Source organism: Nicrophorus vespilloides, unplaced genomic scaffold (genome assembly GCF_001412225.1).
Source record: "Nicrophorus vespilloides isolate i.1.1-1 unplaced genomic scaffold, Nicve_v1.0, whole genome shotgun sequence".
NCBI lineage: Eukaryota > Metazoa > Arthropoda > Insecta > Coleoptera > Silphidae > Nicrophorus > Nicrophorus vespilloides.
Genome location: NW_017099906.1, coordinates 1 through 23,067, shown reverse-complemented (window position 1 = coordinate 23,067; position 23,067 = coordinate 1). Strand labels below are relative to the sequence as shown.

At 37.0% G+C, this 23,067-nt stretch overlaps 10 protein-coding genes across 10 annotated transcripts in view; 7 read left to right on the top strand and 3 right to left on the bottom strand.

The window, feature by feature from the left end:
• The window catches only part of LOC108566024 (nose resistant to fluoxetine protein 6-like), a gene marked incomplete at its 5' end in the record, with an annotated part of 4,166 nt that extends 3,087 nt beyond the window's left edge, over nt 1–1,079 (top strand). The window contains 4 exon segments of the mRNA XM_017925722.1: nt 1–112; nt 173–509; nt 567–782; nt 843–1,079. The exon segment at nt 1–112 is cut by the window's left edge and continues 2 nt beyond it. Of these exon segments, the coding sequence (XP_017781211.1) occupies nt 1–112; nt 173–509; nt 567–782; nt 843–968 (791 nt within the window).
• A 51-nt stretch (nt 1,080–1,130) lies between these two features.
• On the bottom strand, nt 1,131–2,176 carry LOC108566031 (surfeit locus protein 6 homolog). The gene is made up of 2 exons (XM_017925729.1): nt 1,971–2,176; nt 1,131–1,913 (listed from the first exon to the last, which is right to left on the bottom strand). The coding sequence occupies exons 1-2, from the start codon at nt 2,092–2,094 to the stop codon at nt 1,153–1,155; spliced, it is 885 nt and encodes a 294-aa protein (XP_017781218.1). The 5' UTR covers nt 2,095–2,176; the 3' UTR covers nt 1,131–1,152.
• A 611-nt stretch (nt 2,177–2,787) lies between these two features.
• LOC108566029 (3-oxoacyl-[acyl-carrier-protein] reductase FabG-like) lies at nt 2,788–3,736 on the top strand. The gene has a single exon (XM_017925727.1). It carries the CDS (start codon nt 2,890–2,892, stop codon nt 3,649–3,651), a length of 762 nt encoding a protein of 253 aa, XP_017781216.1. The 5' UTR covers nt 2,788–2,889; the 3' UTR covers nt 3,652–3,736.
• An 82-nt stretch (nt 3,737–3,818) lies between these two features.
• On the bottom strand, nt 3,819–4,732 carry LOC108566030 (3-oxoacyl-[acyl-carrier-protein] reductase FabG-like). Its single transcript, XM_017925728.1, has one exon. The coding sequence runs from the start codon at nt 4,628–4,630 to the stop codon at nt 3,869–3,871; it is 762 nt and encodes a 253-aa protein (XP_017781217.1). The 5' UTR covers nt 4,631–4,732; the 3' UTR covers nt 3,819–3,868.
• A 734-nt stretch (nt 4,733–5,466) lies between these two features.
• Nucleotides 5,467–6,633, top strand: LOC108566027 (3-oxoacyl-[acyl-carrier-protein] reductase FabG-like). Its single transcript, XM_017925724.1, has one exon. The coding sequence runs from the start codon at nt 5,751–5,753 to the stop codon at nt 6,510–6,512; it is 762 nt and encodes a 253-aa protein (XP_017781213.1). The 5' UTR covers nt 5,467–5,750; the 3' UTR covers nt 6,513–6,633.
• Nucleotides 6,634–6,975: 342 nt separating this feature from the next.
• On the top strand, nt 6,976–7,840 carry LOC108566023 (3-oxoacyl-[acyl-carrier-protein] reductase FabG-like). The gene has a single exon (XM_017925721.1). The coding sequence runs from the start codon at nt 6,976–6,978 to the stop codon at nt 7,744–7,746; it is 771 nt and encodes a 256-aa protein (XP_017781210.1). The 3' UTR covers nt 7,747–7,840.
• LOC108566022 (tubulin alpha chain-like) lies at nt 7,807–9,586 on the top strand. The gene is made up of 6 exons (XM_017925720.1): nt 7,807–7,835; nt 7,878–8,152; nt 8,213–8,514; nt 8,564–8,734; nt 8,909–9,265; nt 9,320–9,586. The coding sequence occupies exons 1-6, from the start codon at nt 7,807–7,809 to the stop codon at nt 9,578–9,580; spliced, it is 1,395 nt and encodes a 464-aa protein (XP_017781209.1). The 3' UTR covers nt 9,581–9,586.
• LOC108566028 (peptidyl-prolyl cis-trans isomerase-like 3) lies at nt 9,577–10,900 on the bottom strand. Its single transcript, XM_017925725.1, has 4 exons — nt 10,802–10,900; nt 10,509–10,745; nt 9,812–9,930; nt 9,577–9,753 (listed from the first exon to the last, which is right to left on the bottom strand). The coding sequence occupies exons 1-4, from the start codon at nt 10,802–10,804 to the stop codon at nt 9,627–9,629; spliced, it is 486 nt and encodes a 161-aa protein (XP_017781214.1). The 5' UTR covers nt 10,805–10,900; the 3' UTR covers nt 9,577–9,626.
• A 288-nt stretch (nt 10,901–11,188) lies between these two features.
• LOC108566026 lies at nt 11,189–18,644 on the top strand. Its single transcript, XM_017925723.1, has 8 exons — nt 11,189–11,389; nt 11,485–15,733; nt 15,797–16,977; nt 17,341–17,486; nt 17,554–17,677; nt 17,732–17,890; nt 17,944–18,164; nt 18,224–18,644. Exons 1-8 carry the CDS (start codon nt 11,311–11,313, stop codon nt 18,557–18,559), a joined length of 6,495 nt encoding a protein of 2,164 aa, XP_017781212.1. The 5' UTR covers nt 11,189–11,310; the 3' UTR covers nt 18,560–18,644.
• A 1,105-nt stretch (nt 18,645–19,749) lies between these two features.
• LOC108566032 (zinc finger protein 568-like) lies at nt 19,750–22,219 on the top strand. The gene is made up of 2 exons (XM_017925730.1): nt 19,750–20,004; nt 20,134–22,219. The coding sequence occupies exons 1-2, from the start codon at nt 19,849–19,851 to the stop codon at nt 22,138–22,140; spliced, it is 2,163 nt and encodes a 720-aa protein (XP_017781219.1). The 5' UTR covers nt 19,750–19,848; the 3' UTR covers nt 22,141–22,219.
• Nucleotides 22,220–23,067: the final 848 nt, after the last annotated feature.

Genomic DNA, 23,067 nt, shown 5'->3' with positions numbered 1-23,067 from the left:
ACATCAACAATTTCTTCCCGCAAACGGAATTCTGCATGCTCTGGAGTTGGTACATCGCAAACGATACTCAATTCTACATCTTGGCCTCGATTATTCTGGTGGTTGCGGTGAAGTAAGTCTTATAGTTTAGATTTAGAAAAACGTGCGATATAAACATTATTTATCTTTGCAGAGGCGAGAAACATCTTAGGTATGCTGGAGTATCGATAGGTTTCTTCTTGGTGGCGTCTTGGATAACAACATTCGTGATAGCTATGAAATATAACTACGTAGCTCGAGTGGAAGAACCTTTCGCCCTATTTGATCAATTATATGACAAGCCTTGGATGCGCATCGGACCTTACCTAATAGGGATGCTCACAGGATACCTTCTTTTTAAAAAACAGACGCGCGTGAAATTGTCTTTCCCGATCGTTTTAACAGCTTGGCTCCTTTCCATCGCCTGTCTACTCAGTTTAGTCTATGGTTTCGGACGGGAAGGCATATTGCCTCCTTTGTCTGCTATTTACGTAAGTGCTATGACTAACCAACCGGCGAAGATAAGTAAAAATATATTTTATTTGTAGGCGGCTTTGGGACACACAGCATGGGGAATATCTTTGGCTTGGATAACAGTTGCCTGCTGCTGGGGTTACGCAGGTCCAGTCGGCCCGATCCTAGCCTTCCGTGGATTCTTGCCACTCAGTAGATTAACCTACTGCGCCTATTTAATTCATCCAGTTCTGATGGTGATCACTAGCTTCACCATGGATGGTCCATTGTATCTCTACCAAGTGAACGTCGTAAGTTTCCGAAGATATTAAAAGGAAGCTCAAATAGTAATACAAATTTACCAATTTCAGTTAATCATATTCTTGGGAAACTCTGTCGCATCATTCCTGTTGGCATTGATAATCTCACTAATGTTCGAGGCGCCGGTCGTTCGATTGCTCAAAGCTCTCTTAGCACCAAACTCAAAGAAGGATTGAAAAGCTCTATTCGAGCCATTGTAAATAGTCTATTTTTTATAAATTTGTATATAATAAGTGTGAAATCGTTACCATTATTCTATAAGAAATAAAAATTTAAACAAAAAAAAACAGTAAATTTCATTATTTTTTATAAATATCTTATTGTAAACAAAACAATATACAATATAATTAATCTATAAACCTAAAACCCGGGTACAACCCTGCCGCGTTTCGCAGCCTGTTTCAGTTTCACCAATTTCTTATCTTTCTTCTTCTTGTCGATATTGTCCTGTCGTTTCTTCTGTTTATCTTCTTGCTGTTGCTTAACATTCGCTTTCCTCTGGTCCCACTTCTTTTTGCTTTGTTTTTTCTGATTCTCCTTCTTCTTGATGGCCTTCTTTAACAGCGTTACATCGTCCTTAACCTTCTCACCCTTTGATTTAGCCAAAGCATTTTGCCACATACTCTTTTCCTTAATTTGAATAGCCTTGTCTTTATCTCCCTGTTTCTCAAGCTCTTTCAGCTTCTCTTTTTGTTTCTCAAGATTCTCCAATATCTTTTTAGGATCATTCTGTGTCTTCTCTTTTTTCTCTTTACCTATACCAGAGAAATCAAATTTCGAGTACACCATTTTTCCTTCACTGTTAAACACTGGTTTCTTTGGACCCTGCTCAACATTGTCTTCCTCGGATTTCACTGGTTTTGTTAACTTCTCGGTTCGCACCAACTTCTTCTTCAAGTTTCTCTCATCCCGTTTTGTTTTCTTCTTCATACGATTCTTAAGACCTTTCTTCTGCATTTTTTCTTTGTATGTCTGGTGCTTTTTACCTGATATCTCATCATATCTATTCTTTAATTCAGCAATGGAAGTGGCGCGAGATTTCTTTTCACCAGCAATCTTTGGCTTCTTGCCTGAGAATGTGACCAGGTCGTCATCCTCATCTTCCTCGTCGTTATCTTCGTCTAACAAATAATAAACATTAATAAAATTTTATTGAAAATGCTTTTTGAGCCACTTACCATATCTGTCTGGAAACGCAACCTTTGCAAATAAATCTGTTATAAACTTGTTTTCGGCGACCAACGATGCTTCAACCTTCTTCAGATCGAAAGCAACTTTCTTTTGATCTTCTTTCAGCTGCATTTTATTCACATTTATCCACAGAACACAACTAAACAACTAATCAAAAAACCTCGTGGTGTTTTGGTGTTGCGTGTTTATTTTATTTTAGTTGGTAGCTCTGGAGTTTGAAGTAAAAGATGAAAGATTGTTGTACTAATTTGGTTGCCTATAATAAATTCTTCTTAATTACTACCCTTTTTGTGCATATAAATTACAAAAAAAATAACAATTTTAATGACTAAAACAAGTAAATATCTAATATTTTTGTATTTTCTTATTATTTATATATTTTTGTAGCATGATCAAAATAGACAATATTTTTTCAATTTTCACCCTTATTTATACCACCCTTGCAGTGATTATCGACATTACCATTTCAATTGAATTTCTATCTTTGATTTTTATAGGATACAAACCCAATAAATCATATTTATACAATGTCATGTACTTCAAATAATTTGATATATACAACCAGTTTAACACATCGTAGGGTTTTCCCCTGATTGTATTTCTTGAATGGCTAATTTAATAATTATTGGATGAAAAGATGCATTAAAAAAATAATTAAACTTTAAAATTATTTTAAACAATAAATTGTTGCTTAGTAATACGGGTTGCGGGTAGCTCTTTACAACTTGGAATCTATACTTGTTATTTTTATATTTGAAATTGGAAGGAGTTATGTAACGCTATTATCAGTGTGTTTTATTTAAGTAACACTTTGCAATGCGCATGTAAAGAATGTTGTAATCAGCTGATATTATCGTAAATAACTCGTTTAACCTTCATTCAACAGTAACGAAGAAAACGTTAAAGATGAACTTCGCCGGAAAAGTGGTTTTGATAACCGGCGCCAGTTCCGGAATTGGGGCTGCAACGGCGAAGCACTTCGCTAAATTGGGAGGAAGTTTAGCGTTGGCTGGAAGGAATAAAGAGAACCTGAGCAAAATAGCAGCAGAATGCAACGCGAAAGATCACATCGAGCTGACCGGAGAGTTGACCAACGAGAATGACACTAAAGCAATCTTAGAAAAGACCATCGAGCGTTTCGGAAGATTAGACGTGCTGGTGAACAATGCAGGAATCATTGAAACCGGAAGCATAGAAACCACCACCCTCGAGCAATACGATCGTTTGATGAACATCAACGTGCGTTCGATCTTCCATTTGACCAGTCTTGCTGTTCCACATCTCATCAAAACCGAGGGTAACGTCGTCAATGTATCCAGCGTTAATGGAATCAGATCATTCCCAGGAGTCTTGACTTACTGTGTATCGAAAGCGGCCGTCGATCAGTTCACCAGATGCACAGCTCTCGAATTGGCCACGAAGAACGTTCGAGTCAATTGCGTTAATCCCGGGGTAACGGTGACCAATCTTCACAAGAGAGGAGGAATGGGCGAAGAGCAATACAAGGAATTCCTGAAGAGGACGAAAGACACGCATGCCATGGGACGACCCGGACAACCGGAAGAAGTCGCCAATGCAATCGTTTTCTTGGCTAGTCAACACGCTAGCTTTATAACCGGAGTTTCCGTTCCTGTCGATGGTGGCCGCCACGCCATGTGCCCCAGATGAAGAAACAACTTTTGAAATAATTTCATACGCTTTTCTTACATTTTATACAATACATATCAAATAAAACGCAGCTTTAAACACTTTACCTTGCTCTCAATAATAATGATATTGATGTAACTTAACTACAAAATTCAGTCGTAACTCGGGGTACGTCCGTAAACAAACAATAACAGAAAAATATATTTTTATTAGGCAACCAAATATACACGATATCAATTTATCTTGGACACATTGCATGACGACCTCCGTCGACGGGAATGGATGCACCGGTAATATTACTGGCAGCATCGCTGGCTAAGAAGGCAATAGTTGTAGCAACCTCTGAGGCTTGACCAGGACGTCCTAATGCATGAGTAGTTTTGCATCTCTCCAGGAACTGCTCGTACTGCTGCTCATTCATGCCACCCCTCTTGTGCAGCTCAGTAACAATAACTCCAGGATTGACAGCATTAACTCTGACTCCCTTTGAAGCCAAATCCAATGCCACACACTTGGTGAACTGATCGACAGCTGATTTGGACATGCAGTAAGCAACCAAACCATTTGCTGCCCTCAGTCCAGCTACACTTGAGACATTCACTATGTTTCCTTTGGTCTTGATCAGATGCGGCACGGCCAGCGTTGTTATGCAATAAACGGCCCTCACGTTCGTGTTGAAGACCCTGTCGTACTGCTCAACATTGGTTTCCTCGATGCTACCGGATTCGATGATTCCCGCATTGTTGATCAGAACGTCCAATTTTTTGTAGTGGCTCAAAGTCTTTTCGATTATGGATTTCACGGCTGCCTCCTCGTTTACGTCTCCTACAAGTATCAGGGGTTTGTGTCCTTCGCATTCATCGGCCACGGCCTGCAGGTTCGCCACATTCCTTCCGGTTATCGCTATCTTCGCACCTTGCTTAGATAAATAAAGAGCAGTGGCTTTTCCGATACCGGAACTTCCGCCTGTTATCAACACTACTTTATCAACGAATGACATGTTTACTCTAGACTGACACGCTATCGAATGTGTGTATCAGTGTGTATTTTGCTCAATTTTACTTGATTCGCTTAAATGTTAAATAAATTGTATAACTAATAGGATATTAAAGGCAAGCGGGAAACTTAAATCTACATACTAGTACATACTGTAACAAGTTTACAAAGGATTTAATAAACACAAATTCAGAAAATCCGCAGTTTTTGTGATGTCATCTCTCACAATAAGTTAATTAATTAAATGTAAATTTGCCAATAAACTTCCATTATTGTAAAATACACAAATAGAATATTTTCTTTTATAAATATCCATTAATTACTTATTAAAGTGTATACAATTACTTTTAATCTTTACATTATACTGCAAATATTTTAGAATCTAAAACTAATGATTATTATTGATAATATCAAATATAAAATGGATTATAAACATATTAATTTTTGATCTTAGATTCAGTAAGTTAATATACAGTAGAACCTCGCTTAACAAGCACTTTGCATAACGAGCAAAATGAATTGTACAAAAAATGTCTCGCTTAACGAGCGACGTTTTGCATAATGAGTGACGATGACAAGAGAAGTCCCGGATTGCGCGCCTGCTACATCATTTTTAAAACATATTATGTGTATTTTTGAATATGTTTCACTATAGGAGTAAAAATCCGGAAATTTTGGAATGGATTAAACTCGTTTAACTATTTAAAATACGTTATACACTGTGGTAGATAAACTAAAAATTTCCATATATTAGCAATAATAATGTTCAATGTTAAATAGCTCATATGAAGGACTCAATAAACATGTAAATTTTCGATAAAGAAATACGCATTCTAACATGTTTACTTGTAATCAGGGGCGGCTCATTTACTGGGACTGGGCCCCATTTATAATGGTTATAGCTAGTCTTATAATTGTAATTTCATAAAATGTGTTTTTTGTAATTATTTTTTTTATCTATTTTGTGGAAATATTATATAATGCGACTTAGTACAGTTCCAACCTGTTTCTATTATCACCAGCCGCCACTGCTAGTAATATTGTTATCAAATTAATTGACACTAGGTGTATCTATAAGTATTTATAGATTAATTCGCTAGTGCACCTCGTGATCATTCACAAAGATGTCTTTCAACGGGAAAGTCGTGGTCGTGACTGGGGCGAGTTCAGGGATCGGGGCTGCAACGGCCATTCACTTCTCGAACCTCGGAGCTTCTGTGGTCCTAACAGGACGAAACTCTGAGAATCTTCAAGCTGTTGCGAAACAGTGCAACGAAGAGCGCACCAAATTCGTTGTAGCCGATCTGAATAAGGATGAAGATGCGAATACCATCGTGGCCTTCACGCTGAATGCCTTCGGTAAACTGGACATCCTCGTCAATAACGCCGGCATCCTGGAGATGGGCACCATCGAAACCAGCGACGTCAATCAGTACGATCGCATCATGAATACGAACATGCGTGCAATCTATCATTTGACCACGGTCGCCGTGCCGCATCTGATCGAAACTAAAGGAAATATTGTCAATGTGTCCAGCGTGAATGGTATCAGGGCTTTTCCGGGAGTTTTGGCCTATTGCATTTCAAAATCTGCTTTGGACCAGTTCACCCGTTGCATCGCTCTGGAGTTGGCGCCCAAACAGGTCAGGGTGAACAGCGTCAATCCCGGTTTGATCATTACAGACATCCACAAGAGGTCTGGAATGAGCGAAGAGCAGTACAAGGCTTTCGTGGAACGCGCTAAAACCACCCATGCACTTGGAAGACCTGGAAAACCCGAAGAAGTGGCTACTACGATCGCATTCTTAGCTGGCGATGGGGCAAGCAATATTACGGGTGCCACACTTCCTGTTGATGGTGGAAGACACGCCATGTGCCCAAGATAAATCGAATTATACTGTAAATAAAAAAAATGTAAATAAAATTATGTTTCGTTATAAATTGGTTGTAAAATACATGGTTAAAGTTGATTACATTTATAAAATAAATTTCTTGAAATCTTTCATATTTTTCCTTTTGTATTCAATTCGTAACAACCTTCATAGAAAATGAATTAAATTAATATTGATACTATAAGATAAGAACAAACCTAAGTAGAAAACAAATTCACCTTTTACAATGCAAACCAATATTTACGCTTCAAGGTTAAATATTTACTTCAATTCTTGCATATGTTATTTTGAAGAGTTACAAGTTAAATAATTAGATTCATTCAGTTTATATTTCTTCATGCTTTTGTACAAATTTAATGCCCATCATGTATAAGGAAAACTCGATGTTCTAATAAGTATTGATAATACTTGATAAAGATACGTGTAGTCATTTATTTTGTTTATAGTGCCTGTCAAAATGGCCTTAAAATTACCGTTTGCTGGCAAAGTAGTTTTAATAACAGGCGCATGTTCTGGAATCGGAGCTGCCACAGCTCAGCTCTTCTCTAGGTCAGGTGCATGTCTGTTCATGTGCGGTCAGAACAAGGATAACCTTGCGGCAGTTGCAGACAAATGCATTCAGAAGCCGGAAACCTTTATAGGAGACCTGACCTGCGACGATGATATCAGAGACATAATAAAATCAACCATAAAGACCTTCGGCAAGCTGGACGTCCTGCTAAACGTTGCCGGTATTTTAGAGAGCGGCAACATTGAAAACCTAGATCTGTGTCACTACGACAGAACTATGGCTATAAACACGAAAGCCGTCTATCATCTATCTTCACTGGCCGCTCCGCATCTGATCAAGACAAAAGGGTGCATCGTAAGCGTGTCCAGCGTGGTCGGAATACGATCATTTCCCAATGTTTTGGCTTATTGTATGTCAAAAGCGGCAGTGGATCATTTTACAAGGTGCGCCGCCTTGGAGCTGGGTCCGAAGCAGGTTCGAGTGAACTGCGTTAATCCTGGTATGATTGTGACGAATCTGCACAAGAGCGGTGGAATGTCCGAGGAAGCGTACGAAAAGTTCAAAGAGAGTGCAAAGAACACGCATGCCTTGGGCAGGGCTGGTCAACCAGAAGAAGTCGCAGCCGCCATGCACTTCCTTGCGAGCGACGATGCAAGCTTCATCACCGGTGTATCGCTTTCCGTGGATGGAGGCAAACACGCCATGTGTCCAAGATAAATATGCTATGTCACTGACAAATCAACCAGTTTCCAATCAAACATTTGACAGTTCTCATCGATGATCAAAATTCTCCGTGTCCGAAATCTGCAAAATTCTACTATGTTTCTACAAATATAAAATGTCCAAAGTAACAGAACCAACGGCGCCAACCTTGTTGTACTTCTAAACGTTTGGTTCCAGAGAGAGGTCATACAAATCCATATAGGTCAGGCCGGAGTCCAAATAGCGAACGCCTGCTGGGAATTGTACTGCCTGGAGCATGCGATCCAACCGGACGGATTGCTTTACCAGCCGTACCACTGCGCTAACGTAGACACCAGTTACAACACCTTCTTCAGCATTACCCCATCAGGAAAATGCGTTCCCAGAGTGTGCATGATAGATCTGGAGCCGACGGTCATAGGTTGATTATTATACAATTAGCAAAATCGAATGGAAATAACGAGACAATGCAATTTTGCAGACGAAATACGCACCGGCCACTATCGCAACCTCTTCCACCCCGAACAGCTGATGACCGGCAAAGAGGATGCGGCCAACAACTTCGCGCGCGGCATGTATTCTGTGGGCAAGGAGATGCTGAACCTGGCTCTGGATAGGATCAGAAAGGTAGCGGACGACTGCAGTTCTCTGCAAGGCTTCATCATATTTCGATCGTTCGGAGGAGGCACCGGATCAGGCTTCACAGCCCTTTTACTTGAGAACCTGGTCAAGGACTTTGGGCGCAAGAGCAAGTTGGAATTTGCCATTTATCCAGCACCGAAAGTAAGCTGCTTCTATCCATTGGAAATTTGATTTTATACTCAACTTGTAGATTTCTCCGGTTATTGTGGAACCTTACAACGCCGTCCTGACAACTCACAGTAGCATGGAATACGAAGACCTTGCTTTCATCATGGATAACGAAGCAACATATGATATCCTCGGACGAAATCTGGATGTTCCCAGGCCGACTTATACAAATCTCAACAGATTATTGGCTCAGGTTTGTTCATCATCAAATTGTTCTCTTATTTTATATTCTTACTATAAACTGTAAATTTTAATCTTCTAAATTTAATTTCAAATAACATGATCCAACTTGAAGTAAAAATAGTCATCAGTCCTAATCAAGAGTCCATGTTACAAATTCCTACTAGTATTCTAACAATTATTTTAGGTCGTGTCAACAATTACAGCATCGTTGCGATTTGAAGGTGCTGTGAATGTTGATCTGACCGAGTTCCAAACCAATTTAGTGCCATATCCTCGCATTCACTTCCCGCTGATGACATACGCACCTTTCGTGCCCATATCCAAGGCTTATCATGAGCAACTAAGTGTTGCTCAGTTGACCAACTGCTGCTTCGAACCGGAAAACCAAATGGTCAAATGCGATCCGAGGAACGGCAAATACATGTCGTGCTGCTTGCTGTATCGTGGCGATGTTACACCGACGGACGTGAATAACGCCATCACGAACATAAAGAACAAAAGGTCCATTATGTTTGTCGATTGGAGTCCAGCTGGATTCAAAGTAAGACAACTCAAACTGTATCCATACAATGCATCTTACAAATGAAAATTCTAGGTGGGTATAAATTACCAACCTCCAACTACAGTTCCCGGTGGAGACCTGGCGAGGGTGGACAGAGCCGTGACGATGCTCTCCAACAGTACTGCGATCAAGGAGGCCTGGAGTCGCATAGTACGCAAGTTCGATTTGATGTACAAGAAGCGGGCATTCGTTCATCACTTCGTCGGCGAAGGTATGGAGGAAAACGAATTCAACGAGGCCAAGGAGGATTTGTTGGCTCTTGTTATGGATTATAAAGAAGTTGCCAGCGATTAAATTCCCTTTCGAAATTTTATTGTACCAAAAAATTATTCCACATTTCCTATCCTGCTAAAGGATTCGCGTGTATCGTTATGCTGTTTATTTTTGTGTCCGTTGTTGGTTTAAATTTCTTCGGATGTACGGGCAGTTTTTCCAGTTCATCTAATACGTCCAGTCCATCTATAACCCTACAAATCGATATATGTTATATAAATTGGTCAAACATTAGGTTCAAATTGTATTTACCTTCCAAAAAGCGTGTATTTTAAATCTAAATGTGGATGGGCACCGTAGGTGAAGAAAAATTGGCTTCCATTCGTGTTGGGGCCGTTATTTGCCATGCATACCATCCCTCTCTCATTGTGCTGAAAAGTATAAAAATTAGAAATCTTACTACATTTCAATCTAAACTAAAGAAACTAAAACCATAAACGTTATTACATATGAATGTAAAGTGTATAAGTAAATCTTTACATTTACAATTTCGTAAATTGATAGAAACTATTACTTTTTTTGAAAATTGGCTAGCATCGAAGTTAAGAGATTTGAATTTGAAAACAAAATATGAATGTTTATATGTGTAATATACTATATTAAAGAATGAAATCATGACCTAAGAATCTGGTTGAATTTTAAAGACAACTAACTACAAACTTTCTGTCCATAATCTGATTGTTTTTTCCCAATTAATAATTCTTTATATACACTAAACAATGCACATTCATTAAAAATATATGAAAATAGCAAATTTAAGGTTCATATTTAACAATGCACCAAAAACTTTCAAAATACAACTAAAAGCAGTGTGGAAAAATAATATATAATGAAATTTCATGCATAGATCAATAAAATGCAATCAACTTGTGCACTCAATAAATCTCATTCCTAATATAATAAACTAAAATTTTCTTCATTATAAAAGATAACAAAAGTATATACATACTTTTAATTCATCTTTAAACTCATCCTCGAACTTCTTCCCCCAAATGGAAGTGCCTCCTTTCCCTGTACCAGTCGGATCACCAGTTTGAACTATGAAACCTTTGATGTTTCTATGGAAGAGGCACCCATTGTAATAGTCACTGGCGCACAGGGCTAAAAAGTTTTCACAAGTCTTTGGACAAGCTTCACAATACAACTCCACTTTCATGTTCCCCAAGTCTGTATGGATTGTTACTGACTGAAACAATTTATTATAAATGATGATGAAACAATACTGATATAATAATTACAAACCATTTTATTCAAGATATTACAACTCTTTACTTCTGTTTACCACTGTTTACTTCTACGCCAAAAATGAGGTTATGCCAGTTTATAGTATTTTCTTCTTCTTAATTTCAAGTTCATCTTCATTTTTTATTGTTGGCAGCTCTTAAAATTTCAAATGTGTAGACAATGTGGATACATAATTAAATTTTATTCATTAATTTACTGATTATTGTTATTTCCATTTACAGAGATTAATTATTTTAATTACTCGCGGATCTTTTTTCCATGGTTTCATTTTTTTGTGTTAAGTTTTCTTGCAGGTACGTATTTAGAAATTGGCAACAATAGTTTGAAAGTTTCAAAACATAAACAGTGATAAACATCCATTGTCTTTTTTTTGTTATATTAGCATGTGGTTTCGCGAATTGTAGTGATATTTGTACAGAATTTTGGTTAATTGCGAAGATACGTGCCAACTAATCAAGTGCAGATCAGTAAGTTCAGAGGACAATGCAATTTTTCGAAAAGGAAAAATGTTTAGTCATAAGAAAAGGCATAGTCGCTTGCCTGGCAGAATATCATCAGTGATTGATAATAAGTTTGTATACAAAGGTATGCTTTCCACTACACTAAAAAAGTAAATGGTAGTAATTTTAGATGTAAATAAATAAACAGAAATGTAGTTCATATTTCTCTATTCTTATTAGATGGATACAAGTTGAAGAAGGAAATTGCTGATATTGTTCAAAAGGATATTAAGTTCTCCAATAACTTATTTGTAAAGCTAATTGATATAAAACTACATACCAAAGATGCTGGAAGTAAGTCTAAAAATGCCTCTAACCGACATCTAAGAGGGGTATCTCAAAGCAAAGAGGAGTCACCAGACCCTTGTTTCAGTCATAATTCTAAGAGGATTCCTAAAAATAAACTGGACATACAATCAGTATCAATGATGACCAAGTCAAAAAATAAATCAAAACCTAAAGAAGAAGTGCCCTCCACTCAAACCATTAGCAAGAAGAAGAAATGGAAACGTTCCAATGTAGTGGATTGCAGTTTAACACCCATCACATCTAAACATCATTTTTTTACCGGCTACACTATTCCAACATTGCATCCAACATTAACTAGAAATAAATCTAGACTTCAAAATATTGAAGATGCTCACCTTCATTGCAGATCTACTTTAAAAACGAATATCCATCAACCTGAAACAACCATTTTAAATACAGAGAGTAATAACAAACTTTTGGATAATTCTCAACAAGTCCAATTAGAAGTAGGCTGCAGTAAAGTTGATGCAGAATCTAAACAAATAAGTGCTGTAAAGCCGGTTCAAAGAGTTCAAAGAAAAACGCGTCAAAATTCGAGCGACGATAAAGCAATTGAAGAGAGATCAATTTCCAGCTGTAATGCAAAAAATATCATCAGAAAACCTGAAATTTCGAAGCTTGATGCTCAAACTAAAAATAAAGAGAGAAAATTGAAAACAACTCAGTGTAAAGTGCCAATTGAATCGAAATATGCAATAACCGGTAAAACTGAGCTGCTGGAATCTGATGGTAATTTTATGAAAAAAAATTTCAGGACAACTATAACTTTGAAGTCTGTACCGATTTCTACCGGGAGTTCTAAGAAAAAACGGCGCAAATCTACACAGAATAATGAGGCTATAGAATCAGAAACGAACCTTCTCACATCCAATAAATCTGAGAAACCAGAGTCTGTGAAAGACGAGAAACCAGACGCGGTGTTATCATCAAATTTAGCAGAAGGAAATATCGTTGAAAATAAACCGGAGTTTGACAAGAGCAAGAAGAAACGTCGTAGATCGACAATCGAGGATACGGTAGCCGAGTTAAGTGTTAATATTGAAACTAAGAGAAAACGTGTTTCAACATCAAGAACTTTAGATCAGAAAATTGCAGATGCTTTCAAAGATACTGCACATGAAGAAATTCCTACTAGCAATAAGAGCATAACAAAACAACGCAGGTCTACAAGACACAATGACACAGTTCAATCCAAGATTGATGAAACGAAGATCGAACCTGCAAGGAATAAACGTCGCCGGTCGATAAAGGATGATAATATAGGTGAATCTAAATTAGAAATTGATAAGGATACAATCAAAATAAAACCGGTTAACAAAATAACTTCAAACATTGTAGACAAACAAATAGCAACTTCCAACAATTATACAAAAACTGAACCAAATCCTGAAACGGTGCCTAGTAGGAACAAGAAAACAAGGCATCAGTCGACACCGTTAGAAAAACTTGAAACTGAATTACAAAATAAGAGAAATGACAATGATGGAAAAAGTGTTGATAAATTGACATCAAAGACTAAGCATAAAAAAATAACAGTTGGCGATTATGTTACAAAACCTGAACCAATTTCTGCGCCGGTTAACAAAAATAAAAGAAAGCATCGGTCGTCGACGCAATTGGAAGAACTTAAACCTGATAATAAAGATAAATTTGATATAAGACTTGATAATAAATTTACGACAGGTGCAGTGGATAAGATGCATGTTAAGAAGAAAAGAAGAGGGCAGTCGTCACAATTTGAAGATAACTTTGAATCTGAATTAAACAAGGAAGAAGATCAACTTGATAGAAAATCTATTTATAAACTTGCATCAAACAATATAGAACAGCAAATAACACGTGATGTTACTAAAACTGAAGCAAATACCATAAATGTTAAAAAGAAGAAAAAAAGGCGGCCGTCGACACAATTAGAAGATAACATTGAATCTGTTCCTAACACTAAACCAACTCTCATAACTGCTAAAAGGGAAAGGCGAAAGTCGTCACAATTAGACAAACTAGAATCTGAATTAAAGAACGAAGAAGCAGATCTGGAAGGGAATTCTGTTAACAAACTTGCATCAAATAATATAGACCAACGGATAAGACTTGTCGATGTTCCTAAAACTGAACCAATTCTTATACCAGGTAAGAGAAAAAGCAGGCGTAAATCGACACAACTAGAAGACAATCTTGAAACTGAATTAAAGAAGGAAGAAGCTGATTTCGATGGAAATTCTATTAACAAACTTACTACGAGGAAAAGCAGGCGGAAATCGACACAACTAGAAGACAGTCTTGAAACTAAATTAAAGAAGGAAGAAGTTGATCCCGATGGAAATTCTATTAACAAACTTGTATTAAATATCGTAGACCAAGCAATATCATCTGACGCCGATGTTCCTAAAACTGAACCAGTTCTCATACCAGCTAAGAGGAAAAGCAGGCGGAAATCGACACAACTACAAGACAATCTTGAAACTGAATTAAAAAAGGAAGAAGCTAATCTCGATGGAAATTCTGTTAACAAACTTCCATTAAGTAATATAGACCAACGAATAACATCTGTCGTCGATGTTCCTAAAACAGAACCAATTCCCATACTAACTAAGAGGGAAAGAAGGAGAAAGTTAACACAATTAGAAGACAATCTTGAATCTGAATTAGAGGAGATAGAAGCTGGTCTTGATGAAAAACCTATTAGTAAACCTGTTCTTAAGAAGAAAAATAAGAACCAAACATCCAAACTGAATGATTTTAACATAAAAGATACTAATATAATTAATTCAAATACTGAAGACCAAAAAACACGAAATTACATTGTTGATACTAAAAGTGAAACGTTTTCTTTAAGTGCCAGATCAAGTAGTTGCGAGTCGAAGTATGGGGAGAGGATACTTGATTCTATGTTAAAATGCAAAAAGGATGAACCTGCTAACGTTAATGATTCCAAGAAAGATATCAGTAATGATATAAATCTTTATAAGTCGAAGAAGTTTGAAGACGCAACTGATTCTAAAGTAAAGGGAACTAAAGAAGAAGTAAAAATGAAATCTCTTTATGTAAATATTCCGAATATCTTAGACCATCAACATGCCATTAAATCAATTCATGTAGGTCGAAAGGATAGGAAAATTAATCGATACTCTGGACTGTATAGTGACGTATTTAAATTTGATGCAGATCATAATAAGAATAAAGCTGTTACAACATTAGCTTCTATTGCCAAAGAAAAACATGTTAATGGGTCCTTAGATAATATTAGAACCAAGACTAGTTCACGCAAATTACTACACAATTATAATTATAAAATTGAATCTCATAATGAAGTTGACGATAAGATAATTGTACCTAATGTAAGCGTTAGTAAAAGGAAAGAGAAATATCGAGAAAGAGAAATTAATAATGATAAAACTGCCACCAAATGCAGTCAACCTAGACAAGATGTTATCATGGTTGATACTCGTGCACCTAAAGCTGAAGTTTCGTTCAATAATGAGAAAATAGAAAATTCGCAAATTAACTGTGTTCTTGGTTTGGAATGTGAACTACCTGCTGGTATTCAAAGTGAATCACCTTTAGGATCTCCAACTGATATTGTAAAAAGCATATCCAATAATAACAATGAAGGGAACATCAAATGCACTACGGGGATTTGCGAAGCTACCTTTCGCATGTTTAAATCTGCTTCTGATAACAACATTTTAACTTCTAAGAAGGTTCACGATAAAAGAAGTGAAAACTTAAGCACAAGTGAGCTAACAAATCGTAACGAGGTACAACAGGATACGCAAATTAAATCCAATACATTAACATATATTTCAACGTCGATTCCTCTTGAACAAAGTGAAGTCGATGGTTCTACGACACGAAGGCAATTAGGTTCGTTTAAAATTCCTAAGAAAACTCAAATCCCGAAAGTATCAAATGACGAAAAGAGTTTGGATCATCCGCAAGTAAATCAGTCTTCTACAGGTGAGTGTGCCTTTCAGAATCCGGGCCAGAAAAATGTGGTATCCAAGCGAATACCGTCAATCATCAAGTCCACGGATGTAAACTCAGACTTGAGATCGAAATTAAATATGCTTCGTTCGATAAAAGCAAACAGAGCGTACGATGAAATATCTATATATGCCTCGTAAGTATTAATATTAGTTTTTGTTAGCTGTTCTGAAGTTCACGCTTTATTTTCTTGCTTCAGTACTGAATTGGAATCTGATCTGGAGCTGGACGTTTCACCAGAAGATTTAGAAATTTTTGATAATTTAGAAGAGGACACGAATGAGAGTAAAGTTCAAAAAGATTTCCTCAATAACTCTTCCATTGGTCAGCTTGTGGGTGCGCCACTTTGCACATCAACTCCAATTGTGCCAAATCCTATCGTGACCAATTGGCTGCACGGATGCAAACCGTCCTCGAAAGGGGAAATGATTCCGATTCTGAAGATGACATGCCGCAGCTTTAACCATTGCGTAAAACCGGGATGCACATATTTGCATTCCTTACCACGAATTTTTTTTGAAATTATGTTCGAGTCTACACATGAGCAGTTGACCACAATGACCTGGTTCCTGTTTAAAAATTGCAATATGTTGGTTGCGAGGTTCGTGATACCGGTGATGTGTCAGGTATACTCCGCTAACAACGACGACTCGGCTTTAATATATCTCGTGCATCAATTATTTAAGACTGGCTCCAGCACGACACCAGACAAGTTTTTTTTTATACAACAAATTCTAACTGCGCTTAGTTCAATGTTGAACCATAAGTACACATTCTCTAAGGCAGTGCAGACATTGCTCCATAGTAAATTATACTACAGAAATTATTCACTCCCTGACATTCTGTTGAGCTGCATATTGATGAAACAGGACGTTCTCAAGCACCACTGGTCTTTGATCAAATTAGTTTTGAACAACAACGTGAATATTATAAGTCCTCAAAATATTAACTGTATCCTGGAGGAGACTATTGCCGAGAACTATGAACATCTATACAACGATGTGTACAGATATCTGCTTCAAGATAATCCTACCAATATACTCAAAGTTAGACCTCAACTCTTTCTGGATTTCAAGACGCATCATCGTTCTTTTGAAAAATACCAGACTCCTATACCTGCGCGTCCACCCTCTGCAACCTCGTTCTCCATAATCTCAAACGTATCGGAAATTTCATACAATGAAATATCCGTGGAAGATGCTAAGATTATAGCAACTACAATCTCGGATGGGACAGTTGCTAGCTTTATCGATGTAATTAAGAAAAATTCCGTCGATGATTTTCATAGTTCCGTCGTGACGCATTGCATATCACAGCTAACGAAGGAAGACCTCTTTCTAGCATTCCATAATTTTTTACTGGAAGTCGTTGAATATTCAAGTAAGTAATACTTTTTTTAAACATTCTAAAAAAAAATCAATTTCATTCTCGTACACGAAGATGCACACAAAAGTTATAAATTTTATAGCAGAAAGACTAAGTCACTTTGGTCCAAAGTCAATATGAAAGTTGTGTAAACTTCTTATTTATTTAGTGGAATTATCTATGGGAATTTCAGTAAGAAATACTAAATTTTATTTTATTATTTAGTAAATGTTATGTTTTGCTTTATTTTAATGAAGATGCACAGTACAAATTTGAGGTAATAAAAATCTGTAAAATTATTAACAATTTAAATTTGCGTAAAATTCTTATATGTTATGAATTTATTTTCTTTTAAATGTACACTTTTTTTAATTTTAGAGGTGAATGAGTATTGTCCAAAGCTTTTCAAACTCTTGAATAACTTGATATTTAACTCGCTCCTATATTATAATATATACAAATTGTATAAGGAAGCTGGAGAAATGCTGGTTAGTGTGTCCATCGATGAGTTGCTGCAGTGCAAGGTAAATATAATACATTCGAGTAACAATTACAATCCGTGATAACTGAGTGCAAATTTAAAATTTTTAGTGGTACGCGAACAATAACTACAAAAGCAATATGCAAACCACTGACCAGAAGTTAGTTTTCATCATAAAGTTCTTGGCGAGAGGTAGATATTTCGAGGAGGCTTTCCAGTTGATCACTCGCCCCGGTAAGTGCCTTCAGTTATTCTCTTTTCCTTGAATATAACATTTTACAACTTCAGATTTCGAGTTGGATAATAAATGCAAGAAAGAACTGTACAACTACAAAACGATCATAGTCAAAGAATTCATAGATTTGACGCTCGACGATGATTACCACGATTACCGCAATATTATAGATTACTTTATCAAAAACTATCCAACTGTTTGCCACGATTCAGGTTCGCTAAAATTTATAATAATGCAAATATCGTTTACTCACTTACATTTTCAGGAATTTGGAGATCTTACAATAAGTATTTAATAAAGCATTTAAATGAAAACAGAAGCTCGTCAATTTTACAGGAATTTGAATTTCTTAAAAAGAATTATGCTAACGTACGTCCGTTCGTGCTGCGCGCTGTTTTGGTGGAGCTGTGGAAGAGAACGGGTATCCTCAGCGTATTTCCACTATACGAATACTGTTGCAAAAGGAAAATATACACCCAGCAAATTGTGAGCGGTCTACAAATAATGCGTGATCGTAGATGGATGAATGTAATCTTTGGTTTCAGGGTCTTGAAGGACATATCACCGTGTGGAGCAATACATTGGTTGAAGAGGTGACCATCACCTTTCAAGCTTTCATACTGAAGATGCTCAAAGGCAAAACTATTCCTCGTCCTTTGAAAATGGTTGTGCAGAATTCGGAAGAAACGGACGAGGACGATATGATACCTAAATGTTTTAAAAATAGTGTTTTAGATGCCCAGTTAAAGATTATACTGGGTTTAAGCAAAGCTAGTCCTCCCATATCTTTAAAGGCATCGCCGATTATACTTCTCAATTATGAAATTGTTAAACGATCTATGGAGATCATGCGTCGTATGATTCCGATAAACGCTGTATAAAATATGCGTTCTTCTATACTAAAAATCGAGTTTTTAGATTTAAAAATAAACTTCATTAAATTTAATATCACTACAGTCCGTAAAAGCGCTCTCTTATATTATTTTTTATATATTTATATATAAATTGTTGATTAGTTTATACGTTATGCTAATACTAACGGATTATGAATAAAATTGTTTTATTTTTAATGTTTATTAAATTTATTATATTCAATATGGGAATGTTATATCTATACTATATTACTGAAAGTTTATAAGGACTATTCTAAACTCTTTAACTGTGGAAATTATAATTATCAAGGCCGTCTTATCAATTAGAACATGGTTTCCCAAATCTTTCCTTCGACGGAACACTTGGTAAATCCGTTTATTTTGTAGGATAGTTAATAAAACATAATGAACAAAAATTGGTTGGTTTGGTGTTTGCGACAACTTTTATGCAATGGAACAACTTTTATATTGGAACATTGTACAAATTTGAGCTTAATTGGTTGCCTATTATATTTCTGAATTACTTGAATGTTATATATTTAAATCTACATTACTTCAGAATTGTATATTTCTTTCATGATATTAATAATTTCAATCTGTGCATGTAAGAAAATAAAGAAAATGAGACAAAAATCAAATCATATTTGAACTGAAAATATTAATTCGTAACTAAATTTAGTTTTTTTTTTTACTTCTAAAAAGAAGACGAGCACATTAATAGGAGTTCCCAATAAAACTTCTGTTCTAATATATAAATTGTACCATATTATTTTGTCATTATAAATATTCCCATTGAGAAATAAAGATATCGAATTTAAACTATTTAGAACCAACTATTTCCAAGTATTGAAGAATTATTTGAAGTAAAGAAACCTTGAATAAACTCTGAGCTCTATAGATTTTCATTCGCGAATGGCAGTAATATTTCTTGATTGTGCTGAACTGTAACTGAGTATGATTAGCGACATCTGTATGTAAAGTTCAATAAATTTTGTTGATTAAATTACAGATGTACGTATTTTAAATTATATGTCTGTACTTAATTAATATATATCATTCATAAGGTGTTGGAATATTTCAGGGAATGTTAAGTTATTCAAATTCTTGTCTGAGGCCATCTATTAGAGTATAGAGAAAGCATAACATCGATCTTGAAGGTGATACAAGTAGTGACATAAGTATAGACGGCGCGTGGCAATCATTGCAAGTTTTTTGTGAAGCCAAGCCGACCACCATTTTACATTGCATTGTAGATTTCCAATGGTGAAAGTCGCTCCGAGCAAGTGCAGGTAATACCGATGGACGATCGCGCCGATGCACTGCGAGCCATGCAGATCTGCAGGTTCTGTTTGGACGAGAAGGGACCGTTTACTAATATCTACGTGAAGGATAGCAGAGATGGAAAGCAGTCAACCCCATTGCCACTACAGATTATGGCCTGCGTCGCTATCGAGGTTTGTTGTAAACTTTTATCTGGAGGTGAAGGAAATGGTTCGAATTACGAAAGTTTTCGCGCCGACTTGTCACCAAACTATAGCGAACTGTTTTATTTTCATTAATCTATATGTTCTGGATACGATTAGGTGTTCTGCACGGACGGTATGCCACAGCTGATCTGCAATCCTTGCAGATCGCAAACGATCGGAGCGTACAATTTCAAGACGACCTGTAAGAAGAGCGACGACGCGCTGAAACTGTTTCTGGCTACCGGAAATTTGAATAAACCAAACTCGAGGAGGTCATGCAAGAGGGAAAGATCTGGCAGCACTGAGAAGATCAGAAAGTCCAGAAGGATATTGTCCAGTCCAGTCCCAGATGAGGAGGTTGAAGCAAAGAAGGTGGAAATTTTGGAACTAGTCAATGACGAGGTGACTGAATATAAATTAGACGAAGATGCAATAATACTAGATGATGACACCATGGAGGACAAGTGTTTATCATCTGAGGAAAACACTTGTGGTATGTCATCTGAGAAGGCGGTTGTTGTTGAGACGGCCGTGTTTCCTTGTTCCGAGTGCGAACGATCGTTCCCACTGCAGCAGCTCCTGGAGTTGCACATGAAGAATCACGGGAGGGAGAGGTGCTTTCAATGCGATGAATGCGAAAGGAAGTTTTTCACGAAGTACGATTTGGCTAAGCATAAGGCGACGCACACTACCATGAAGCCTTTCGAGTGCGCCGCCTGTGGTAAGCAATTTGCAAGGGAATCGCTGCTACACAGACACGAGAAAATTCACGTGGATTTGCCCAAGTACCTTTGCAGTCATTGTGAACGGACGTTCCTTACTAGAGAGGATTTGGATAATCACTCGGAGAAGCACAAGAAAGTAAGACCATACACGTGTAGGGTTTGCGACAAGGGTTTCGTCTTCAAGCAAGGCTTGGAAAGGCATGAAATGACGCACGCCGATGAAAAACCGCACAAGTGCAACTACTGCGAAGCCAGCTTCACGTCTCCCATTAAGCTTACCCGTCATATCACCTCGCATGCAGGTCTAAGACCTTACCCGTGCAAATTGTGCGGCAGGACATTCCTCTTGTCGCATCACTTGACCAGGCATATGCGGAGCCATTACGCTAACAAATCGCTCGCCGTAGAGCCCGTGGGGCAGCACAAATGCGACGTCTGCAGCATGTCGTTCAGGAGAAAAGATTCACTTATCAATCACAGCGCCATCCACTCTATGGTCAATCTGAAATGCGTGATCTGCAACACCGCATTCCAGAACGCTCAGGAGGTTAAGGACCACATAACCACACACCTCGCTGGTTTACCCTTCCCCTGCGACAAATGCGACTACTCCTTCGAGAGTCACGACCAGCTGGAGGAGCACGAGTTGAAGCATGCCGAGATGGAATACGAGGAGCAAATCGAACAGGAGGTATCTCAGGAGGCAAGGAACGACGTGATCGAGTTTGTGGAGGAGGAATTCGAAGACGACGATGAAATCACCGAGTTTACGATTACCAATGACAACGATGATAATCCGCTGGTTGTGCCGAGTCCCCGCAAAGGAAAAAGTAAATCTTACAACCAGTTCTTGAACTCCGAGTTCGATGGAGAAATGGATCAACACGAGACCATGATCGTGGAGGAAACGGATTTCCCTAGCAGCGATACTCTGATGTTGGAGGAGATTAAGCCCATCGTCCGATCCGAAGGGACTAAAGTGTACACGCGAAAGTCCATCGCGGAAAAACCGAAATTGCCCGATCTAAAGTCGAACGAATCGTTCATTGGCTCCAGCAGCAGCAGCTCGAGCGGTGGTACCCTTCAGTTAGATTCGATAGACTTGAACCACGAGATGATGAAGGATCTGCCTGATCGACAGTTCGTCGATATGAAGATCGGCGAGAAAACGGTGAGGGTGCAAAAGCTTATAATGACGAAGGCGGAAATCGAAGCGATGGCCAAACAGGGTAAAATCGAAATCAAAGGGGACACGATTATCTTCAACAATAACGGCAGATCTTTAAAAGAGACGCCTAAAAATATCACGATAGAGGGCATAATTGATGATCCGAAACCGATGGTTCTGAAACCTCCGATTATGAAAACGTACGTCAAGAAAACACCCAAAAAACAGTAGTTACTCAAATTATATCATTGAATTTGATTATTCTTTACAATTTCATTTTTAGAAATTGTATTTTTTTATATACACATATATATATTTAGGAAAGATTATATGAAATTCAATTATATTGTACAATAATTTATTTTGTGTCAAATCAGATATTTCATAATATATTAGTTACTTTATACATGTACATTTTATTATTCATTTAGTGTTTAATATTCAATATTATTTATTTTTCTTTGTGTAGATACAGTGCATTGTCTTCTACACTTTAAAGCTATTACATTTATGGGATTTCTGTTTGAACAAATGTAAGAACTTTTATTGTAATGAATTTAACAAACATATTAGTTGTTTATTGAAATTGTATATTGTTGTACATTAAATAAAATGTGTAATATATGTAGTTTTTTTAAATTTCACAAAAACAAATAAAAACAATATTGATTATATAAAAACTGATTTTAATGAATAAAATATAAACTTTGTATGCTCCAAAAGTTAGAGGGCGCTTATCAGATTTATTACTCAATTGAGGATGTAGGATGTAATATAGTGGACCAGTTCAGAAATGAATTATTGCACTCAATAGGATTAGGTTATTGACAGGGGACTAAAAACGTCGTGCCCTTGCAAATTTGAAAATCGAGTGGCGCCTCCTACAGTGGTCCCGATGGAACATTCAAACGACAGCAATATAACTGGCAGTGGCTATACAATAGATTTCTCATATGTCTTGGTCCCTTTGAGTTATTGAAAAACCATAAGAACAAGAAATTAAAATTTACTTTATTTAGTAAGAATCATGTTCCTTAAATCGCACAAAATATAATACAAAACTTAAAAATAAAAACAATATTTGAATGTGAGTTAATGATTATATAAGAAGAGGTTCTGATTATGATTGTAGCTTTCATAGAAAAATTGTAGAAGCGC